A 23,341-nucleotide genomic window follows, 5' to 3' on the forward strand; every position below is an offset into this window, starting at 1 on the left:
CAGTGCACGGGTGCAGGACAGCCACGGTTGCACCCTGGATGACAGGACCCCCCTTCCCACTCACCACGTCCATGTATTTGACCAGCTCAGTGAAGTTGGGATTCTCTTTGTAGGCCACGATCACCTCCGACTCCACCTTCTTGCCAGCACATTCAATGATCACCTGGGGCTGATCCACCTCGAACAAGTTCACCCGCTTTAGGTCCCGCAGGCCCCAGAACAGGATCTGAAGCACAACACGAAGCCGCCGGGCTGCTCAAGACATGCCAGGCATGGCACAGCCACGCAGCCTGCAACCCTGCCCGGTGCTGCCACCCCCCTCACCCCGCAGGACACAAGACCCCAAGAGAGGCATGAGGCCACTCTCCCAACCCGGCCACCCAACAGCTCTGTCTGTTAAACTGCTGAGATGGTTTCTCCCTCATGTCAAACACCTCAATTTCTGGCATCTGCTCAGGCCTCAAAGGCACATTTGCGCTCCAAACCCGACTCCCTCCTCAAGCCCTGTCCTCTGCACAGACCAGCTGTGCTGTCTGCTTGGTGCAGCCCAGTGGGGAGCCAGCACAGTAGAAGGCAGCGCACCTCTATGCGAAACTCCTTCAGCACTGGGCGGATGCCCTCAGGGATGATGAACCGTCCAGCATGGGGATCTCCCAGGTAGTCAGGCTCCTTGGGCTCCACGTCCTCAGGCACTGACGGCTGAACAGGTGGAGCCAGGACACACCAAGCGATGAAAGCCATTTTTACTCCATGCCATGCCCCCTCTCCCTCCCCCTTGATCTGTGCTCACAGTCTCTGTCCCTGCAGCCTCCCTTCAGTTGAAAGCCAGATGTGGCTTTCAACAGGGAATCCTCTGGTGGGCCCAATGCAACCAGCTCCTCACCCACACAGCTCTCCCCAGAGAGCTGGCAACCATGTGCAGCTTCCTACAAGCCCGTTACCTCCAAATAGCCACTGTAGTCCAGCTCCATCAGCTCAAAAGTGGCAATGAGCTCTCCCACTGCTTTGGTGCCTTTGTAGAAATCAAAGAACTGAAGGGCAGGTTTGGTGTATGGCTCATCGACCAGCTTCACCTGTGGGACGGCAAAGGCCTGGCCGAGGAACTCGGGGGAACCCTGCAGGAAACAGGGGGAATGGGTCAAAGCATCCCTTTGTTATCTTACCACTTCAGAGAAAAGACCACCACTAATTCCAGCCAATCTGGGACAGCACAAGACCGCTCTTCCACCCTTGCCATCCTCTGCTTTGATTTCCTCTGCTCCATCCAGAGCTAGGAGCACGAGAGACACGCCTGCAGCAGCTCCTCTTAATTCCCAGTCCGCCTCCATGCAGAACTGGGCAAACAGCCTGGGACCCTGCACTGGAGGACATCAAAGCTAGATCAAGTTGCTCAGAGTCTCCTCCAGCCAGGGTTTGAATTCTCCAAGGATGCAGATCCCACAAACTCTCTGAACTCCAGGCCCAGCATTTGAACTCTCTCTGGGTGAAAATTGCTTCCTTATATCAAGTTGAATTTTTCTCTTGTTCCAACTTGTGTCCATTGCCTGTCATCCTGCCCCTGGGTACCTCCAAGAGAAGTCTGACTCCACCTTTTCTACCCTCTCCCATCAGGCAGCTGCTGGCAGCAATAAGACACTGCCTTTGCCTCATCTTCTCCAGGTTGAATATACCCAGCTCTCCACCTCTCCTCACTCTGTCCTGTGCTCCAATCCCAACTATCTTGGTGGCCTCCTCCAGACTCACTCCAGTATGTCAGTGTCTGTCTTGTACTGGGATCCAGGAAATGGACCCAGGAAAGCTACTGAGCTACACAGGAGAATCCGGTGCGAGTTACACCATTCCCCTTACGATAACAATGAGGCCCCAGGAGAGGAGTGTGACTTCAAAGTACTAATGAAGACACAAAAGGGAGGACTGAGGAGGGATGGAAGATGACACCTGGGGGACAGAGGGGAAGGAACAGCCCTAAGAGCTACATCGGCTTCCCCTGGCTATGAGCCCCCTGCAACGTGACCCTGCTGAGGAAGCGGGGCAGGCAGCTGGGAGAGGTGCAGTGCTTCTCCAGAGAGGAGAGATCCCAGATCCACCAAGCACCCATCAGGCCCTGGCTCAGGGCATCTCCAAGCCATCTGCACGCTGCAGCCAGCAGCTTCACCCCAGCTCATAGCAGAAGTCTGCAGAAAGTCTCAACCTCAGCCACAGTCCCCAGGACTCACCACCACCGGTGGACCAGGATCAAGCTGAGTCATGGAAACCAAACAGAGATGTGGCTCCTAAGTGCCTGCTCACAGCACCCACACAGAGCTCCTCTGCCTTCCCTGTCCTGCAAACAACAGCAGGAGGGCAGCATGGCCATACTTACAAATTTACTGTGGCTGAAAAGGTTGATTATAATTATGGGTGTCTCTGTTTTCAACTCTTCTTTTTTCCCATCAATAATGAGCTGGTCAAACAAAAGTAACTCATTCCACATGGGGCTCAGTGTCTCCTCCAGCATCTGCAGACAGAGACAGGAGACCTAAGTGTACCACAGCCAGTGGAAACAAACCACATGCACTTTGTAAAGAGAGTGAGGAAGCATGGGCTGATCCCCTCTCCCACGCAGCCGCACACAGCACCTGGCAGGAGGGGAGATGGTAAAAGCATGACATCAGCACTTGGGGCCAACTAGCACATGCCAATCAACCTTTGAGACCATGCTCAATGATATGTATGTTTTGTCAAATGTTCCCTGAACATAGTCACACCACCCAGAGCATAAAAATACCTTGCGCCTGGAGTTACAAAATTTCCAGAAGGACTGCCACAGCACTGGCCTTCAGTATGTCAGTGAGGACATGATGATTTTTCTCTCCCCAAGTCCCCAGGAAGGCAGAGGCAAGAGTTTAAGTGGTCTCACCCTGGTGGTCTGGCAATGAGTCGAAAACACCACTCTCGCAAATGGATCTGAAAGGCCATTGTCATCTGCAGGGAGGATCCCTCGAGCCTGATACAGATGGGCTCGGAGCTGGAAATAGCTGAAATCTGGTAAGAAAAAGAGAATAGAGGTCCCAGTTCCCCAATCCAGCCCTGCGTGAGGCCAAAAAACGCATGAAGAAGAGGGCCAGCCAGGTAGGAGTGGGCACATCCTGCAAGGAATGAGTACCACTTCTAGGGGCACTCACTGTGGTTCTCAGAAGGCCAGCACATCTCAAAAGATTTGGCCAAGCAAGACAAGCTCAGCAGGCTCCCCAGAAACCTCTGGGAAGGACATGACATGTGAAATGTGCAGTGACCTGCTGTGAGCATCTGCTGCAGTGGAGCACCACCAGGCCTCAGCAAAGGGCCAGATCTCATGCCCATTGCCAGTTTGGCAGCACATTCAGTGCCTACAAAGCACCCGTCCTGCCTGCCGCTCCAGCTGTGAGTGTGCAAACACATCTTCATGAGAGCAAACTGGACCTGCCTGTCCCAGTCATGCCTTGGAGATGACATGGAGATGATAGATCAGGTGCTACTCCTCGGACACTGACCCTGGGGCAGGACCTCTCACCTCTCTGCTCTCCTGCTCACAGTTAAGCCGTGGAAAAGTGGCATCTGCACTCACCATCCCTGCTGAGCCGGCTGGGAGGACTGTATGCCGAGAGCTGGGCTATCTCCTGTCCGCTCTCAGAGAGGTACTTGAACTCCTCAGGCAGCTCCGCCAAACAGTTCTTTGCATATTTGGTTACCCCAAGCCACATGTAGACTTCCAGTTTGGCAAAGATCTCCCCAGTGTGTAAGCGAGGGACCTGAAAGCACAGGAGGTTTAGCAGGTTTCCCATCTCAGCACACCCCCTTCAGACCAAGACAATCGCCATCAGCCAGTGACCAACCGAAGAGCACAGGAGACAGAGCACCACATTGGCAAAGGCAAAAGGCAGTGGTGGAGCAAGAGCTGTGTTTCCTTGTGAACTGCATGATTTCAGGAAGGAGGGCTGGAAGCAAGGAGGGAGAAGCAGCGTGAAGCAAGCAAGAGCACACTGTTTTGATATAAACCCTACCTTCATAAAGACAGTCTGGATCTTTGCACAGTCCTTGCCTTTCTCCTCTTCGACTACCGAGTAGAGGATGTTCTGTGCAGGAACTCTTGCATATGCCACACGCCTGTTGTTGCTAAGCATCCAGATGAGGACATCGGGGAGGGTGCACTGGGGCTAGAGGGAGGAAAGAGAGGAACATCACAGCAGAGGAACAGCACATATCTTGTCCTCCCTCCACTGACACGGTGAAAGCTTCGTCTCCTCGCAGGAGGGACTGCTGGCTGCACGGCGCTTTAGAGATCCAGAAGCAAATAAAGGGCCTAATGTTGGGCACATGCTTCTGAAAGTCTCAGCCCTGCAATATGGTTCTGCAGGTTTCTTGGAAGGATCTGTGATCCGCCTTGTTTTTCATTGCGAACACCAGCAGGATGCACTCAACCCCATGCCATGTCGGTAAGAGGGAGCCACCATGAGTCTGGAGAAGTGGCATTTTACCCCACACCTTTGACAGGAGCCTGAGTGCTGATCCATGGGAAGGAAGCACATTAGCTGGCATCCCAGCAACATGAGTGCCCAGTGTAAAGCTGTGGTTTGGGTTGAGAGCAGGACTTGCAATAAAGCAAATGCACAGATGGAAGCAATGACTTCTTTTAAACTCTAACCTGAGTTCTCATCCCCACCTCAGTTTCCCTGCCATTAGTGTTTGCACTTGTACTTGGGACTTGTTCTTGCAATTTTTCAGTATATAAGTAGCTGAAGCAATTTATTACTGATCCAAACCAAGACCGCCAGCCTCCAAGCAGGGACTAAAGTGGCAAGTGTATGTGCAGGGCTGGCTCTACAGAGACAGCAACATTCCCACCCAATTGCAGGGAGCAAAATGGGAGGAGGTTTCTCTCTGTCTGGGGGCTCAGCTGCAGCCAGCCTGTGAGGCTGGAGCCTGAGGACAGCTTCTCTTGGTGGTGCAAGGGGTGGCATCTTGGTCATGCTAAAGTCTAGCCTCACATAGCTAAATGTGTGAAATAGTGTGAAAATTATTTGACTTCACTTAGTGAAAGACTTCTCCAAACTGCAACAACATCTGTCTACCTAACTCCAGCAAACATTGCATTCTGGTTTACACTACACAAACGCACTGATTTTCCAGAGTTACTTAAAACAGAGCCAGTGAAACTCTGAAAATAGAGTCTCTGTTATGGATGAGAGACCTTATTTCAATGCAAGCCTAAATTTGCAGAAAGTGTCCAGGGTCAGTCCCTGGTGGCGGTGCAGGCAGCACAGGCAAGGCTGTTTTCCCAGGCAGACTGCCCACAGCCCCATTGCAGGCACGGCCTTGGGCTGGCCAGGCAGATAGGGCTGGGAGGCCCGGGTGGCCTGGAGCTAGCCCAGCTCTGCCTCCAACCCACTGCTGAGCTGCTTAGACCCCTGCTCTGTCACCAACTGTAAAGCTGCCAAGCCTCATCCCTCATAAGAGCCGTTACGTGAAATATGGTAATTTCTAGTAGCTGGAACTTGGGATTTTTACATAGCAAGGAAAGACAGCAGAGGAAAAGCCCCAACTCAGGCTAGCAAGAGCCCCAGCAGCCAGCCCAGTGCCCTCTCCTGCTCAGCAATGGGGTGACCTGGGAGCAGCTGTACCTCTTTAGCCATGAAGCGTAGCTTTGTCAGGACCCTCCTTGTCTCCTTAACCTTCTCCTTGACGTTGGCTCGAGTCAGCCGCCGCCTCATGCGAAGCCCCTGCTTTGCATACAGCATCTGAACAGAGAGCATGGCCGTCACGCACCCAGCCATGACCCAGGCATGCCATGCTGGCACCCCTCGCAGGGGTTCTGCAATGAAGCACCCATGTGCTGATCGCATCCATCCTGCCCCAGCACGCCCTGACCTCCACCACGGCTCACTCCCCAGCTGCTGAGAGCAAACCTCCATGAACCTGTTGCGAGCCATTTAGTGAAGGGTGCCAAGAACTGGAGACTCCGGTGACTCATCAGCTCTGCCGATACCAGCCGGTAACAGAAGTCCATGAGCATCATTTGGGGCAGAAAGATGTATCAGGAATAAACATTTCAGAAGCTGGTGGTCTAAGGCTCCAGACAGTGCCTGGGGGAGGCTTCAAACAAGGAGCAACTTGGGGCCACAGAAGTATGGGAATATGAAGATGTAGGAAACTGTAAGACAGGGCTGGGCTTTCATGTCCATTAGTTGATAGTGTACACATATGAGAAGAGACTTTGTGATGAACCAAAACTAATAGTGAAATCCAGAAGGAATTCAGGGTGCAAACCAAGTATGGACTAACAAGGCCAGAAAACTCAACTCTTGGGCTGGTTCTCTCTTTCAGAGAGTCTCAGTCTTACCAAAGTACCTTAACCACAGCTCAGGTGACGATGTGCAGGGAGGCAGAGGGAAGGGAGCTGGAACCCAGACATGCCTAAATTTTATTTCCTGCTGCTGTCATTGCATTTTGGTCAGCCTTTCAAAGCTTTGTAGTCTGATGGGGACTATGACTACAGCCGTGCTCTGCCATGCTGTGATGGAGGGTATGTAACTGTGCTCTCATTCAGCTAGCTGGCCTTGTCTACAGGATTATGAGTGCCTAGACGGTGCCCTCTCCGGGGACAGGCAGATGTATGGCTGTTGTAGATCTGCTGCATGGGCACCCAGCCTATGGGTTGAGTTTCCAGGGGCAGTGGGTCTCAGTGAGCTCCCCCAAAACTGCCCACAGGAATAGCCTGCACCAAAAGGCCTCCAGCAACCTACTGGGCAGCAACATGCATGTGGTCAGCCACACGTCCCACAGGAGAGGAAGGATGGCATCAGGGCACAGCATCTGCATAAAACTGGAGGCAGCCATGGCCAGTCCCTACCTCTGTTCCCTGTGCTGGAAGCTGTATTGCTCTGAGCAGAAGTGGGAGTCGCTGCAGTAAAAGCCTATGACTGATACCATGAGTCTTAGCCCCACATTTCCTTCTTAGCATCAATTCTAGCTGGTCCTCCAGAAGCATCCCCCACAGCGGACATCGCATGGGCTCCTACCGCCACCACCAAGCCCCACAGCTTACGATATTGCGCATCAGGTATTTCATCCGACATCTGTCAAGGTTGTTTGGATGTGCCATTGTTTTTCTCTCTGTGCTGAGTAAATATTGCCTGCAATGAGAGAAGCAGTACAGGCTCTGCATCCCCTGCACCCAGCAGGCAGAGCTCAGCTCACACAGCAGGGGCACAAGCTCCAAATCCCTGGTACTAATCCGGATGCATCAGAACCCCCCCCTCCCAGCAATGCCCTCTCTTCTACAAACTTTTTGATTCGGAAGGTACTCTGGGGATTGCTCAGCACCTGAGGCTCCCTCTCTACTGTCACCATCACAAGGCTGGGGACTGAAGTGAGTGTCGGACCCCACTGGGCAGTCACAGTGATTGAAACACTAGTCTCTTGTCTGCATGATTGAAGAGAGTGAAGGAAATGTCCTAACATTTAGGAAACACCCAGGAGTCCAGGAACATCAAGGCTGCAGTCTGTGATGCCTGTGCTTCCCTGGACTGGGGTCTCCTCTCCAAGCTTGAAGAGCTACAGGGTCCTTTCCCCAGGTCGTCCTGGTTTCCTTCCGCTCATCCACCTCAAGAGGATGAGAGAGCAGGCCGCACACAGCCCAGGCAGAACATGATACAACCTCCTAACCTGAAAACAAGAAACCTTAGGAAATCAGGGACGTGCTAACCTGCAACCAGCTACAAATTCCTCCAGCACCTCTCTGAGCCGCTCTTCTGCTTTAGCCTTTGGCCTTCTCATGAGCTTCTCCACGTCGTCCAGCCCCTGCTCCTGTGGGGAAAGCACAGCATTCAGGGAGCTTGCATCTGGCTGCAGGGTCAGAGTGAAACATTGCAAGGATGCGTTTTCCACAAATGGTTTGTGCCCTTCTGCAGAGCTGGGGATTGTGAGAGGGCTGCAGGTCAGCACTGCGCTGCCAGGGATTCTCGGGAGCCTGGGGATAACCTTAACACTGGTTGTTACAACACCTTGTGTCTCAGTCCTTGAGCAGCCACTGAAACACACTGGCAAGCTCTGCTTTTGGATTTCTAAGCCCAAAAGGGAAAGACGAGGCCCTGGGAAGAGACTGCACCCTCCTGATGACAGCCCAAGGCTGAGAGTCTGCTTGCAGCAGCATCTCCCCAGTGCACACGCAGCTCAGGACTGGCAGCTTTTTGTCACAGATGTCACATCACTCACACCTCCAGGAGACACCACCAGGCTGCGGCACAGCACGGGCAGTGGCTCTGCACCCACTGCCTTACCCCACACATCTAAAGGGCAGGTGGGACTGAGCCCTGCGAGAGACACAGACTCGCATGGGGGATGAGGCTGTTTAAGGCAAACGTCTCACAGAGCAACTGCATGTACTACAAGGAAAGCACACCAGGAAGGACCGTGCCACAGACAGACACCCTGAACACACTACCAGGCGCTCTGCCAGCTTGACAATCCGGTTGGAAATGCAGAGTCTCCAGGTGTGATCCTCCCAGTAGCTCCACACGTACACACAGGGTTTCTCATGCATCATGGGCAGGCAGCTGTATGACCTAAGGGCAGCAGGCACAGGAGGTTACGGCTGCTGTTTGCAGAAAGCATGTGCCATGTCACAATGCAGTGCTTGCACACCCAGCACAGGGAGCAGTATGTGGGCTCTGTCCTCCTCGCAGAGAACCAGCTGTTTTGGGGCCTGCACCACAGGCACGGATGCAAGCTGCTGGATCAGTTGGATCTTGTTCTTGGAGAACAAGTCTTATGAGGAGCGGCTGAGGGAACTGGGACTGTTTAGCCTGGAGAAGAGGAGGCTGAGGGGAGACCTCATCGCTCTCTACAACTACCTGAAAGGAGGTTGTAGCGAGGTGGGTGTTGGTCTTTTCTCCGAAGTAACAAGCGATAGGACGAGAGGAAATGGCCTCAAGTTGCGCCAGGGGAGGTTTAGATTGGATGTAAGGAAAAATGTCTTTACTGAAAGAGTGGTTAAACATTGGAACAGGCTGCCCAGGGAAGTGGTGGAGTCCCCATCCCTGGAAGTATTTAAAAGACGAGTAGATGAGGCACTTAGGGACATGGTTTAGTGGGCATGGTGGTGTTGGGTTGACGGTTGGACTCGATGATCTTAGAGGTCTTTTCCAACCTCAATGATTCTATGATTCTATGATTCTATGATCTGCCCTTTGCCATCCCAAACTAGCACACAGTGTTTCTAGCAGAAAGAGCAGCATGTGCCCAGATGAATGAGGCTGATAGGAGCGTGGGATGCTGCCGAGATTTCTTGCTGCTATGGGACTGAGTAGTAGCAGGCACAGGGCTCACAACGCAAACACCAAGTCATTGCCAGGCCTGTGGGACAAACCAGGCAGCATTCATATCATCAGAAGAGCTTGTGTATGTGTCTCGCCTGCCCAACATAGGACAGAATTTGCCGGAGTACTCCTCTCTTTCCTCCTCATTGGAATCAAGCCGTTAGGATGCTGCTTGTTAACCAGAAAAGGGATGGCTGTTATTGATGGGTCACAGTTTCCCTGGGACCCTGTCCTTGGCCACCTGCACACATCAAGCAGACACCGTAGGGCCTGTAGGGCTTAATGGGCAATGGCAGCCAGCTAGGCCATGGCAAGCTGCAGGATTGCAAAGAGAAGAAACACCTGCACAGCACTTGCATTGCTGAGCAGACCTCTAATAACATCTGGAATAACCAACCTGGGAAGCTGAGGCAGGACCAGGGCAGGTGGGAAAGAAGGATGAAGAAGATTCACCTGTCATACTCCATGGGCTCTGGGCTCTGGCTGTTTGTCACTGACTTGTTCAGTGCTGCTGAAGCTGGGGCCAGGACTTCAACATCCAGTTCACCATCTGAACCAGGGTCCAGCAAAGGCTGCTTCTCTTCTTTCACTTCTCCCTTTTCCATTTTTCTCCATACTTTGGTCACAACCTCTTCAGCTTTGCCATAGTTTCCTTGAAGTCAAGCATTAAAGAGTAAACAGGTAAGTGGGATCACTGTTAAACAAGTTTGCTAGCTTGCAAAATCAGAGTGCAATCATCCTGCCAAGAGAAGCACATGGGCATGCACTGCTTTTGGAACTAGCAGTTCAGTAGCATCCAACCATCAGAGCATCACGTGGACAACCAGGAGATCTGAGAGGGAGCTGGGCAATTACAAGGAAGTCTTTGTGTATGCCTTCAAGTTCCACCAGCTCCACCAAGTGCCTGCTAACTGCCATCTACACCCCTACACTGGGGTCAGCAGCAGTCACTCAGAAAGACTTCTCAGCATCAAGCATCTCCGCCCATCCAGCTTAGCAGGTGGGGGCTTGGACCTGCTCTCCTACCATTGTTTCCCCATCAACCGCTGTCACAGCCCCTCAGCACCACATGGCCAACCCCAGTATCCCAGCTTCCCCTCCTTTGCTGCCCTTTCTTGCTCCCAAACCCTTCTACCTCTTCTCACCCCCACTTCCCAGGAGAGCTTCAACTACTCTCCCCAAACAGGTAGTTCAAATACTGCAAATCTCCAATCCCATAGGAGAGTATCCAGACTTTTAAGGTAATTAAAGTACTGTGCACACACCCTGGCCTCATACCCTATCCTTCCTGAGTTCCTGTTTCGGAGACATGAGCTGTGCAAGGGCTGGCACCTTAGGACTGCAATGCTGACTTGGGCTGTCAGAGGGAAATTTGTGCTGTTCCCATAGTTTCTGGACACAGGGCCCTGGGGAATACCCACCTATAGAGACTTCAAAGCTGACGGGCTTGGAGCTGAGAGAGGATTCCATCATAGTGGCTTCAAAGAAGGCAGCAAAGAGGAGGAATTCCTCCTTCCTCCCCAACACATTCTGAGCAAGGAGACAGAAATCAGCCCAAGAGCCTCGTGTGCCAAAACTCCGCCTCAACAGAAATTCAGAGAGCACCAGGGCATGGCTGGTGCCTGTCAGCCCTCCCAAAGGACATCAGTGGGATGCTGCTGAGGTCACCACTTCTGGGCTGCCAGATGCGGGACAAGTTTTCTTGGAAATCCCGCAGGGTTGGTGCAGAGCCGTGGCTTTGGTTGATGCTTGTGTGACGCTACTGAGCAGGTTTGTAGGCTAAGGGATGGCTACTGTACCAACACAGCTGCATCTTGCCTGCCTTTCTCAGGCCAAGTGGAGACCCAGAGCCAGCTAACAGCTCCCTGGCTCCAGGGGAGAAAAAGTACATGCTCAAAGGCAGCTGTGCCCTGGGAATATCACCCATGTGAGAGTCCTCCCTGCGCCAGGAAGGCAGCGCATGTGGGGATGCTTCAGCCTTACTGTGGGAGGCACTTTTGGGGTTGCAGGTGTGGCCTCAGCCCTTGCAGAGGCTCAGAGAGCCCTGGATGGCCCAGCAATGGGCAGGCTGGGTTTGCTCCAGCACTGTTACACCAGCAAGTGATCCCACTGCCTCTTTCCCATGAGGCCTGTGCATGCCGCAGGCTGGCGTGCATCAGCCATGCCAGCACGGCAGGACTCACCTCGGGGAGTGGATGAAGCTCTTCCACCTCCACAGTGACCTCCCCGGGCTGCTCAGCCTCCTGAGAGCCCCCAGCCTCCTCTCCCTGCAGCTGGCTCAGTTCTTTGGCTTTCTCCTTGGATTTCTTACTTTTCTTCTTCAACTTCAGTTTGCTTAGGGCACCTTTCGTCTTGTCCCCAAGCTTCCTCTCTGCCATGCTGGGGCTGCTGAAGATCTCCACCGTGATGGCCATAAGGATGCGCCCGCGGTAGAAGATCCCCTCACCCATGCCCTCATTGAGGTCCTTGTGGATGTCCCGCAGAGCCGAGTTCTGGGGGGAGCCATACAGGTTCACCCAGGCTGGGCCAAATGTGGGGTTAAAGCCTGCAGCAACAGGGACAGGGTTTAATTACACCACAGGGTGCTGCTGCAGAGAGACCTTCCCCCAAGAAGACAGCCAGCCATGACACAGGGATGTAAGCGTGCTTCAGCCACTCCCGCTTCCCACCTCCAGGAGACCACCATGGCTGAGCAGAGGGTACATGGCATGGGGCTGCTCAGGATGCCCTGCCCTGGGGGCAGCCATGCCAGGCCTCACCATTCCTGCCAGAGTCCGAGATCTGCTGCAGATCAATGTAGTGTGTAGCGATGGCCACATCACCAACATTGGCATCATCCAGCACCTGGACTTTTATTTTCCTGGCCAGAGGCGGAAACATCTCGATGAAGCTGATCTGCTCGTTCCACTCAGGGTCAGTGGTGTTCGTCTCCACCAATGTTTCCCCCTGGAAAGGAGAAAGTGTGAAAGCCACGCAGTCCCAGCCAGCAGCCAGAGCAAGGGATGCCTCAGAGCCTCTCTGGGAATGGTATGTTCTCCTGTCCCTCCTGCAGACAGTGCTGGGCAGGCTCTGGAGGTGGCAGTGTCCCTGCTCCTGCCCCCATCCCAGCAATTGCTCTCTGTGCTTCATCAAGGGGGGGCTGTCCCAAGGCCCTGGCCGTGCCCTGCACAGCCAAGGGAAACACTGGAAGCAAGCAGGCAGCACCACCAGATCCAGAGGTGTTGCAGGGTCCCCTGGGAGCACCCCCAGGCCAACCAGGCTGCCCAGGGACTGATTCTCATCTTAATGGATATCACAGGACGAGAAACCCTAGCCTTGGGTGCAAGAAAAGGGCTATTAGCTCAGTAAACTCTCCCGAGGGTGTCAGGCTGAGTCCAGCTTGCCACAGAGGACTTCCGCTCCAGGATTTATTTGACCCTCTCCCTATGTTTAGGGATGTGAAATCTCTGCCTGCACAGCCAGTAGCTCAGCCAGTGGCTGTGCTCAGAGCTGGGGCTGTCCCCCGTGCACCTGTCTGCAGAGACAAAAGTCCCATAAAAGCCTTCTCATCCAGACACCGTGCATCCATGACCGCATGGCTCAGGCCACTGCCAAAGACAGCAAGACTTGGGCTCTCCCAGCCTGTCTCAGGTGGGATTGCTGTGTCCCATGGAGGCTCCTGGAAGCATCAGCCCAGCGCATGCTGCCACACAGCCAAGGGAGGATCAGCCTGGCCCCACGCAGATCCCCTGGCAGACTCACCTGCTGCCCGCAGAACGAGACCTGCACGTATGGGTCGATAAAGACTTTTTTCTCCCCTATGATCTTGGAGAAACCACCCATGATGCCTGCGCTCATGCTGGGCAGGCCCTCAGCACGATACAGCTTGATGCAGACCCTGGCCCAGGGTCTTTCTGCAGGGACTCTCTTAGGCAGGAGCAGGTTCCTGAAAGACAAATTCATGTTCTGGCTCTCTCCTGGAGCCACAGAAACACAGTGCTGGGAAATGCCCTGACTGGCAGGAGGTTTGGATCCTGCCCCACCACAGATCTCTTTCCCTGGGTCTTTCCCCATTAGAATATGGAAAAATGAGGCAAAAAAGGTAGTGTGAAGAGAAACATGACTGTTTTCCCCAGGGCCATGCAAGGCTGCACTGCACCTACCTTTCAATATCCTCATCCTGGCTGCTGGAGGAGGTGGGAAGGGAGCCCACAACTTCCCCGCGTGCAGTGACAGAGATGTTGCACTTCACAAAGCCTTTCACGCCTGCCCGCGTGTCCATGGGGTCACTGATAACAGCCCACTTCTGGAAAAACCTGTGATCTGAGAGGGAAGGGAAGGAGTTCGCTGTGGAGAGCCCAGGTTACCATTGCACATCCCAACTACATCTGCACAAAGATTGCCCTGACCCTGCCTCTGAAGGTGCAGGAGGTGTCACCAGCCCTCAGACAGCCAGGAGGAGAAGCAAGTGCTGGTCCTCACGTGAACTAAGTGCTTTAAAGACAGGGCCCTCACCAGACCCAGCAGACCACAAAGGAAACATCAGTTTCAGACAAAGCCGGGGTCAGGGAGCCCGTACGCAGTACAGTTGGTCATACCTGGCTGGCTGTACACCGTCACAACATCCATCTTGAACGTTCCTATGCACGTTCCTAGGAATGGTATCTTCTTTGAGTGAAAAACCTGCAGACAGCACAAATCCCTCTGAGCACCAAGAGATGTGGGCAGCCAGGTGACACATCCAGACATCTCTGAGGAAGACAGGACTGCTAAGAGATGCCCGTTCCAACACACAGCTCAGGCAGTGGTTGCAAGCTCCTCATGCACACTGACCCATCTGAGTTAGCCTGGGACAAACCCATTCCTGCCCAACCATTCCCACAAAGCCCACCAGCCCATAGCCCTCAGACAAACCTGGGCCAAGGCAAATTCACGTGCAACCAATTCAGCTTCTTCTGCCAGCCCCACATAAGCTAAACCCCTACGACAGACCAAGGGCAGACCTGCTTTCCCACAAGGACTCCTACATCCATATCCTGCTGGACCAGGACAGAGCCATGCCCCCACCAGGCTAGTGTCTCTCCCAAAACCCAAGCCTTGCTCAGTGCTTGCTGAACCCACACCAGCAGAAGAGACATGCAGCCTTTCAAAGGGAAAGTGCTGGAGATCGTGTGGCAAAGGAGATGCTGGCTGGGTTTAGCTGTCTTCAGAAAAGCCCCATGTCTTGGAGAAGCCCCTGCACTTTGGGTCAGGGGATTTTTGAAGACAGCTCTCTGCCTGCCTGGGCTTTTCTACAAGCACAAATCACTGCTGAGCTCCCCTCACACCAGTCATTTGCCTCCACAACCTGCAGGATGAGGCTCCAGGGTAAGAGGCAGCAGGGAATCACCCCCAAAACAGCAGGGCAGCAAGGCAATGGGTAAGAAACTGCCTCAGCAGCCCCACTTCAGTCACTGGATGCAGAGAAAACCTGACACAGAGGAGGTGGGAAGGCAGCACTGCCCAGCACTGGCTCAGAGCGGGGCCGGGTCTCTGCCCCACTGTAACTGCAAGAAGCTCCTTTGGTCCCTCTGCGGGGCAGATGCCTCTGGCTGGAAAACCTGCCTGGTACTGGTACCCTTGCTTTGCCCATCACTCCCAGCATCCACATGCAGAAGCGCTGGGCTGTACCAGTTACCAACGAAGGATAAAGAGGAGGACATACTTACCGAGATCTCTATGAGTCTGTGGAATAAAATGTCCCTTGGCTCATGGAATTCAAACAAAAAATACTGAAAGAGAAGAGCAAGACAGCTGAGCCCCCGGCTCCCAACATGGCCCCACAAGCACCTCTGCCTGAGAGCAGCTGCATCCCGAGCATCCCCTGCAAGGATTGCCCCAGCCACCTGGGACACCGGTAGGGCAAGGACAGAGCCTCTGTCCATATTACATACTTCATTGTAGAAGGGGCAGTTTGTTGACTTCTGCGTCGCCGTGTGCCGCTTCTCCTCTCCAACCTTGACTACCACAAAGGGGTTAATGTTCACACCCACCAGCTTCTGCGCTTCAATGATATTAATCCCAACCTGAGAAAATGTGGGAGAAAACCCTCGCATCAGCACTCTCCTCGTTTCCAGCTCCAACTTGAGCTTGTTTCAGCAATACCAGTACACAAATGTGCAGGACCCTCTTGCCGCGGGGGTGGACACTTGGGGCAGGCAAGAGCATGGCTGATGAAATCTGCTATAGCCAGGACAAACCAAAATGGTATTCGAGATATTTGTTTCTTTCAGACAAGCAAGGAAATGAAGTGTTAAATCCCCAGCACCTTTGACAAGAGTGGCCTCCCCAGCGGCACTGTCCCCCCAGCAGCACTGTCCCCACTCAGTTCCTGATCCCAAGGGGATGCAAACCCTCTGCTCCCACATGGTGAGGTCCACAGAGCATCTTGGAGAAGATGCTCTTTGTATCTTGTGTCAATACTCCTCTTTGAATCCTACTGAGATGGACACCATAGGAAAGACTGGAATGTGGCTGTCTCATTTGCTGCGACTGGTTACGGGTCTAAGACATGGAAGAAATGTTCTCAACATTTGCTCTCAGTACAAGCAACTAGGCAGTTGTTAAGGTGAAGAATAATAACTTCAAGAAAAGGATGGTAGGAAATTCCACCCCGCACAAAAGTTTGGTGGACAGGACCCAGCCCTGAAAAGCAGGAGACTGAAATGTGAGTCCATTATTTAGAACCAGGGAAGTATTTAAATCCATAGCCAGGCTGGGAGACCTGCCCTGAAATCTGCAGGGCAAAAGATGGGACTGAACTCCATTTCCAAACTTCACAGGGGTTTCAAATAAACCTGATGTCAGAGCATTGGCCAGAGCCACAGCTTCATACCAGCCTCCCGGCACCTCCAAGAAAGCCCCTGCAGCAGCCCTCCACCCCCAGCCATGTCCCACAGATTTCCCTGGGGGCCCAAGGCAAGGCCCTGGGGAAGCTGGCAGGCACCAGCCCTGCCTGGGTGCTTTCCGAAGCTCTGCTCAGGCAGTGTTTTGCAGTGGCACATGTGGCTGTCAGGCTGATTCCCTTCTCCTGTACATCCATAGCTAACTACTTGGCCCAAAAAGAAATTCTGCTCTGGGCTGGCTGATGTTGGAGCCAGCACTCATGGATGCAGTCCATTCAGGGAATCTCACACCTTGCCCAGGGAAGCCACACAAAGCAAGAAGGTGTCTTCATGCCAGAGGCCTTGCCGGGGTATGTGGCAACTGGAGAAGCCCAGGCCTGCAGCAAGGCAGCGAGGGACCGGCTGCGGGGCCAGAGGCGGCTGCGGGGCCAGAGGCAGCTGCAGGGACACGCACCCAACGCTGCAGTACCTGGAAGCTCTGTGGGGTTGGGGTGGCAAAGAGGTCCCGTGCGGAGCAAAGTCTGGAGCGGCTGCACAGAAAAACAACCCGGGTGAGCAGATCTCTTCATCTACATGGACCTGAGCAAGCCCCCACCAAGGCAACTGAAACCTTGGAAAATCATGGCTCCTTGCCCTGGGAACGATTAAATCCCCAACAGTCCCTGTTTGGGGCCATTGGAGATTGAAGGTTTCTGACATTTCGCAGAAGCAGAATGCCAAGAGATGCAGGATTCCCCTAGAAATCACCCCATAAGCTGGCACTTTCCACCCCAGGGCCCAAGCAGGGGCAAGAGAGAAGAGCACCCCATGGATACCTCTTCACAGGGCTGAAGACAATGCCCGAGACCTCCATCTCAGACACATCGTAGAAATCTTCTTCCTCATCTTCCTCTTCCTCATCAGTCTCCAGGCCTTTCGCCAGCTTTCTGCCCAGCGTGGCAGCCCTCCTGTCCAGTTCACTCACTCTCGGCCCCTCAGCTGCCCTGCAAACCCCCCGCCACATCATGCGCCACATCATCATCCCTGACGAGCGGACTGTGCACTCCCCTCCACCCAGGAGGGTGAGCTGATACACTCAAGTATGGCTACTTACTCCAGCTCCTCAAATCCAGGATTGCGGATGATTAACTCCGAACTGTAAGAAAAACAGATGCTTTGCTGAAAAAACAAGTGTGTTGCGGCTGTTCACTGATGCATTTAAGTAACAGTGCCACAGCCATGCTCCTGCTTGGCTCTTGGCAGGGACACGAGCATCCTCCTAAGCGATACTTTTCCACTGTCCACCCTGTGTGCCTGCTGCTTTGCCTCTGGCACTCCAGAAGTGACACTCCCCAGACCCTGCTGCTGCCTGTCATCCTGTCCGCCCAGACACCCACATGTTCCCTGGCTTTGGACACCACCTCTGTGCAGGGTGCCTGGGGTTGCTACAGTCCAAAGCCATGCTCTCTGCAACTTTGCAACCAGTGTCTTGCTCCCGTCAGCCAGGAAGGCTGCAGAAATGCTCTCAAGTCTGAAAGGACTCCCAGGGTGCAGTGGGTTGTTGCAGTCACAGGCTTTTTGTGAAGACAAGGTATTTTCTTTCCAAGAGCCCTGCTCACTTATTGCTGCTGTAGAGCAGACATGCATCAGCCTGGCCAGAGGTGGAGAGTAAATGAGGCTGGATTGCATCCCAAAGGCTGCCACTGGCAATGGCAGCTGTACAAGCTGCCTGGAAATTTGCTCCTCCCGGGATTTCAGTACCTGTCTTTCATCTGATAGACAAAGTCCTCTTCAACCCAGGTCCCAGCTGAGCCATTTGGAGGCTGGTAGCGCAAATCCAACTCAATGTAGATCTACAAACAGAAAACAAAACTGCCTGAGAGCTTGGCAGCCACAAAACAACTGGAGAAATGTCACAGAAAAGGAGAAGGGGGGCGCGGAAGAAAAAAAGAAGTGGCATGCTGGTGGAAAGAAGGGGAAGGAAGGCGGTCACAACCCCACAAGAAGCCTATTTATACCAGACTCTCCTTGTCTGCCTCCATCAACAAGCTAGAGTTAATCAAACTCCCTCCCCTACAGCTTCCCAAGCTCCAGGATTCACTGAATAAAAGCTGGCTCAAGTTTCCAAATCTAAAATATACCACGGAGAGGCCCCTGAGAGCCATCTCGGGGCACTTTTGACAAGGAAAGTGGGGAGAGCCCTGCAACAGAGCAAACTAACGTGCAGGGGTTTGGAGCCGGGTCTCTGTGGGAGGCATGAGACAGCTGGCAGAGCATCCCCAGGCATGACAGCTTGGTTTAAAACACCACAGAAGCCATAAGCACACCCAGAGTCTGCATCACAAGAGACATCGACTTCGCATTAGCAATGAAGGACGGCCAGAGAAGTATGGGCATGTTGGGTATCGGCACAGCCAGCACGGGTCTGAAAACACTTGGTCTGCAGGTGACCAGCCTGATCTCAAACCAACACAAATGCAGAAAAGGGGTGCAAATAACTCAAGTCCCAGAGAAGAACAGGAATTGGAGTAGTAGGAAGGGCTTTGTTCCCACTTTGCTAAAGGAGCAGCAGTTGAAACAGCCTCTCTCCCTTGGCAACGTGTCTCTTCCCAGCTGAGCTGAGCTGAGCTGAGGGAGAGGGTCTCAGGCTGCTTTTGGATGGGTGTCCAGTCTTGCCTGCCCTATTTCTGTCCCCCGCAGCCCTTGTGCAGCCAGGGCTGCACAATCCAAAACCAACCTGGCAAAACCGAATGCAGTTGGTTTTTGGTTGGAGTGGCTCATCAGCATGAGTGCTACTGTTAGCACAAGTGAAGAGGCAGCCAGGGGCAAAGGGTTGGGCCACAGAGCCACTCTGACCTTACAGTGGTGTAAGTGCCCCTAGCGCAGTTCCCTCAAACCATCACCAGCATGGAGTGCTGCTGAAGTGTCAGTCTAGTCCCTGTCCATTTGCCAGCATGAACATTTATGCAGTGAGCTGCATCAGGCTAAAAATCATCCTGGAAATGCTCAGTTTCCACATGCACTTGCTCCCTGATCCAGCCAGCTCAGCAACACGGGAAAGCCACAGAGCTGCATCCCAAGTGCCACTGCGGGGGTGAGTCAGGTTGCCCATGGGAAGGACAAACAGGGGCGCAGCACATCGCAGGGCAGTCTGCCTCTGCCTCTCCTCCTCCCAGCCCTGCCCGCACTCCTGGCACTGAGCCCTGGTTGTCCAGCATTCGCTGAACCATGCCTGCACACCCAGCCGGCAGGGAACAGTTCATTTTTGGGTTGCATTCATTTTCCACCAGCACAAAGGGCCCAGTGAGCCCTGGCACAGGAGGGGAGTGAGACCCATGGCACAGAGCAGAGCAGCAGGCAGGTGTCAGAGCCGCTCACGCTGCCCCAGACCATCATTAAGCCATCTGGTTAGCACTGGTATTTAACCCAAAAGCTCACCAGAGGTGGCAAAGCTGCCACCTTTGCCTCCCCTCTGCTTCACACCCTGCAGCAGCCCACACCCACGCGCTGCGTGGTGCAGGAAGCAGATGAAATGCTACCTCCTACATCCATCGCCCAGACCTGGAGAGGTTTTACTAAGCCTCCTTCTGCTCATCCAGGCCCTCAGCAGGTCTCCAGGGCCCCCAGCCCAACCCACGCACTTCTGGATGCTCCTACAACCGCTCGATGGGTGTGAAGTGGCTGCACCCCTGCGCAGAGAGGTCACAAATGCCACAGCACTCCCAGGCTCAAAGCAGCACCTCGCACTCTCCATCAGCCCCAAATCTACCTGGGAAGCACCACACAAGGTTTCTCACAAAGCCTTCCTGATTGCTGATGGCCAGGCCACCCACGGAGGACTTACACCAGTGACTCTGTGGTTCATGTCAACAAGGGCCTCCCGGAGGATCAGCCTCCCAGACGTCATCAGGTGCTGAAGGCTGAGGACAAGGGTACCAAGAAGCCTGGAACAAAACCAGAGGCTGCAGCAATACTGTACATAGCATCAATGCCTACACCCTGGGGGAAGAGAGTACCAGGATCTCTGCTCTCCTGCTCAGAGCCCCTCCAAGCTGCAGTGAAGGCAGCAAACTGCTGCAGCGCTTTCCATAGGGACCCTGGCAGCCAAAATACCCAAGACCCACTGACCCTGCAGCAGGTCGTGCCTCCATCCCGGTCATGCCCATGCAGCTGCTTGCAACCAAGCTGCCATCGATGGTTAAAGGCTTGTCCAGATCCAGTCCCACCGAGTGTGAGGGAGCTCCCCCCTTCAGCAGAGCTGGGCTTCACGGGAGCCAGCCTGTGTTTGGGCACCCAGCAGAGCTGGGGTGACTCTTCCTAGACAAAACTGGGAAGCAGAGGCTCCACACAAGGAAATACAGAAATAGGACATAAAGCCATGGCCGCAGGGATGTCTGCAGCAAGTCGGGCCAAAATTTACCTACTCCAAAGGGGCTTCTCCCTGGGAAAGGGTCATCTGGCTCCCTGCAAGTGGCAGTAACGCATGGGGGGTCGCATTCAGCCGCTCCTAACCCCACCTTGTGTTACTGCTGTCTGGAGCCTGTTTGTACGCTGGCCTCCATCTCCCCATGGCAGCTCTGCCGGCAGCCGAGCTAAGCCCTGCGTGAAGCAGAGCTTCCTGCTGCCTGCTGGAAACCACCATAGGAGCATTTCACTGCCCACCCGGGACAGAGACAGGAAGAATCATTCCCCAGTCACCTCCATTTCAGCTGCGAGCTGCTGATCTCTCATATCCTCTCTCACCTCCCTCTTCTCTAAGACACAGAGCCCGTCTAGTCTCCTACCCCCGAGGAAGGAGTCTCTCCACCCATCCCCCTCCTCTCCAGTTTTTCCAGCTCAGTACTGCTGCAACAGAAAGGCTGCACATGCAGAAGTCCAGAGACCACAGGTCAATACAGTGGCATAACAAATTTTTCCCTTCTGTCCTTCCACACTCCCTTTCTATTTACTTTTGATCATCCCAGTGTGCTGACCAACTGCTTTTAAACTGTAATGCCTGTTACCTGCCATTACTCTGCTCCCCAGCAGTGGAGGTGTGTGGATAGATGCTGCCAGTGCCAGTCCAGCCATTTCCCGTTGGACTTCTTTGCTCAGCGCCATCAGGTCCTGGTGATTTGTTACTGTTTGTTTTATCTATTTGTCCTATAGCTGTTTCTATTGACATTTCAGTCAGAGGCAATTCCTCTGATCCAGCTCCCATAAGGAAAGCATCCAGTAAACAGTGACATAAAGTTCAGCCACATTTTCTGCTCTGGCTTTAAGTGTCTTGCATGTGCTGTATTAATCTGTTTCCTCCACACCCTCTTTGGCAGGCTTGTGATGGCTTTGAAAAGGTTTGTATTATTAGCTGCCTCTAGAAAGTTGTTCCTGTTGATTTTCCTTCAGTTCTTACATTTTGCTTATCAGAGCTGGCACCCTTCCCTGCATCCTCATGTTTCACATGTCCTGGAAGGACATGCCTCTGCTCCCTTGCTTGCTCCACCACCTCTATTCAATCTGTCACCTCTACTCTTGGGTTTCCCTGAAGTGTTTTACAACTACTGGAATAGCTGCTGAGTTCGCAGTATTGTGTCTGTACCACCTAGAAGCATTTTAAATTCTGGCTGATCCTTTAAATTTAAATTGCTGTCTTTTTTAAAGGTTAAACCATACTACCATGGGCTCAGGGCTTTTTCCCTGCTGACAGGCATGTTGAATTTGGGTGCAGCATGGTCACGGTCACCACGTGGATCTACAAGGTGAGAGCAGGTCCCCACTCTGCTGCAAGTCCTGCCCTTGTAGCTCTATTTTTTAGGGCCCTATTTTACCTTTGTCCCACGTAAGGATCTGATCTGGATCCTTAGGTAGTCTTTGTTACCGCTGGCACAACTAAATCATTCCCCTTATTTAACTTAGTATATACAGCACTGCTGCCCCACCAGAACCAGCTCCATCCCTCTTCTATAACTTGTATCCTGGTTATCTTCCTTCCATCAAATTTCCAATAAACGTTTTCTACTCCAGGTAGAAAATTTAAAGCCCAATATATCTCTTCCCCCACCTCTGCTAGTCACCCCAACAACCAAAGGACGTACCTGTTACTGAAAACCTTGCTGCAGTTGTAAACTTTAATGGACAGCATCTCTCCCATGACAAGCTTCCCATAGTGAGGCCAGCGAAAGAGCTACAAACAAACAGAGCAGGAAAAGATGACAATTCATTCCCAGGCACACTTTCCCATGTTTGGTGGCTGGTTGGTCTCCTCTGCAAGGTGACCAAACCAATGAGCATGACAAAAAGCTGCTGCTGCAGTGGGAAGTTACTTTCCTGCTGGCCAGGGCAGAGCCTGCAGCTGAGAATGGAGGAAGGATGGGGAGGGCAGCGAGAGCCCCTCCAGCAGCACAGAGCCACAGGTCGGCTGCTAAAGAAGCCAGAGCATCATCACCCTGGAAAGACGAGGCTGCTTGTGCCTGCTGAGGTCCCTGAGCTGTCAGGTTGCGGGGTGAGATAGGACATGAGAAGGTACAGAGGTACTTGGGGAGAAGAGATCACCCAGGGCAGGGAGCCATCAGGCTCAGGCACATCGCAAAGCTACACCCTGAGGCCATGATTCACCTGACACCCAAACTGGCCGGCTGCCTTGCAGCTGGCAAGAAGGAAAGGTCCCTCCTGCCCCCCAATCCTTCTCTCCTTTCCCCAGGCAACCACAGAGGCATCCGGAAGGGACGGGAGATCAGCGACAGGAACCACCCGCCAACCCAGTACGGCCGGGCTTTTAGAGGCTTCAGGGACATGACGGTGAAGATGGATGCTAGGAGGAACGCCTCCCGGCCCACTCCCTGTCCCTGCTCCCCCCGTCACCCCCTCCTGCCCCACGAGGCATCGACAGAGACGCTGCCATGTCCCATCCCTGTCCCATGGATGACACCTGCGGAGGAGCCCTGGTGCTCCGCAGGCCCCACCGGTTTGCCCTCACCTCGCCGAAGACGGCCTCCGGGCCGCAGCGAATCTTCCTCGTCTTCTGAGTGAAGCCTTGGGAAGGAGAGGGGAGGTGTGAGGTGCCGCGCCATGGAGTGACGGGCAGCGCTGCCCCCCCCCCCGCCGCGGGGAAGGCAGACCCCGTCCCTCCCTCCCTCCCTCCCGCCCAGCCAGCCCGGGGCCCCCCCCGCAAGACCGACCGCCCCC

At 53.8% G+C, this 23,341-nt stretch overlaps 1 protein-coding gene across 1 annotated transcript in view; it reads right to left on the reverse strand.

Moving 5' to 3' along the window:
• LOC103902239 (fer-1-like protein 4) overlaps positions 1-23,341 on the reverse strand; it is a 44,153-nt gene that overhangs the window by 17,203 nt on the left and 3,609 nt on the right. Inside the window, exons 2-28 of the mRNA XM_019473117.1 lie at positions 23,133-23,188; positions 22,252-22,340; positions 20,022-20,121; positions 17,939-18,030; positions 17,292-17,333; positions 17,014-17,181; positions 16,668-16,728; positions 15,248-15,379; positions 15,023-15,085; positions 13,913-13,997; positions 13,478-13,637; positions 13,077-13,260; positions 12,095-12,281; positions 11,519-11,880; positions 10,757-10,865; positions 9,789-9,987; positions 8,462-8,582; positions 7,724-7,824; positions 7,064-7,151; positions 5,640-5,756; positions 4,023-4,175; positions 3,587-3,770; positions 2,900-3,024; positions 2,363-2,497; positions 942-1,115; positions 583-699; positions 65-226 (exon numbers count right to left, since the gene is read on the reverse strand). Coding sequence (XP_019328662.1) covers positions 65-226; positions 583-699; positions 942-1,115; positions 2,363-2,497; positions 2,900-3,024; positions 3,587-3,770; positions 4,023-4,175; positions 5,640-5,756; positions 7,064-7,151; positions 7,724-7,824; positions 8,462-8,582; positions 9,789-9,987; positions 10,757-10,865; positions 11,519-11,880; positions 12,095-12,281; positions 13,077-13,260; positions 13,478-13,637; positions 13,913-13,997; positions 15,023-15,085; positions 15,248-15,379; positions 16,668-16,728; positions 17,014-17,181; positions 17,292-17,333; positions 17,939-18,030; positions 20,022-20,121; positions 22,252-22,340; positions 23,133-23,188 — 3,566 coding nt within the window. The remainder of the gene's footprint in view (positions 1-64; positions 227-582; positions 700-941; positions 1,116-2,362; positions 2,498-2,899; positions 3,025-3,586; positions 3,771-4,022; positions 4,176-5,639; positions 5,757-7,063; positions 7,152-7,723; positions 7,825-8,461; positions 8,583-9,788; positions 9,988-10,756; positions 10,866-11,518; positions 11,881-12,094; positions 12,282-13,076; positions 13,261-13,477; positions 13,638-13,912; positions 13,998-15,022; positions 15,086-15,247; positions 15,380-16,667; positions 16,729-17,013; positions 17,182-17,291; positions 17,334-17,938; positions 18,031-20,021; positions 20,122-22,251; positions 22,341-23,132; positions 23,189-23,341) is intronic.

The sequence above is a fragment of the Aptenodytes forsteri genome, unplaced genomic scaffold, assembly GCF_000699145.1.
Source record: "Aptenodytes forsteri isolate BGI_AS27 unplaced genomic scaffold, ASM69914v1 Scaffold38, whole genome shotgun sequence".
In the NCBI taxonomy this organism is placed as follows: Eukaryota; Metazoa; Chordata; class Aves; order Sphenisciformes; family Spheniscidae; genus Aptenodytes; species Aptenodytes forsteri.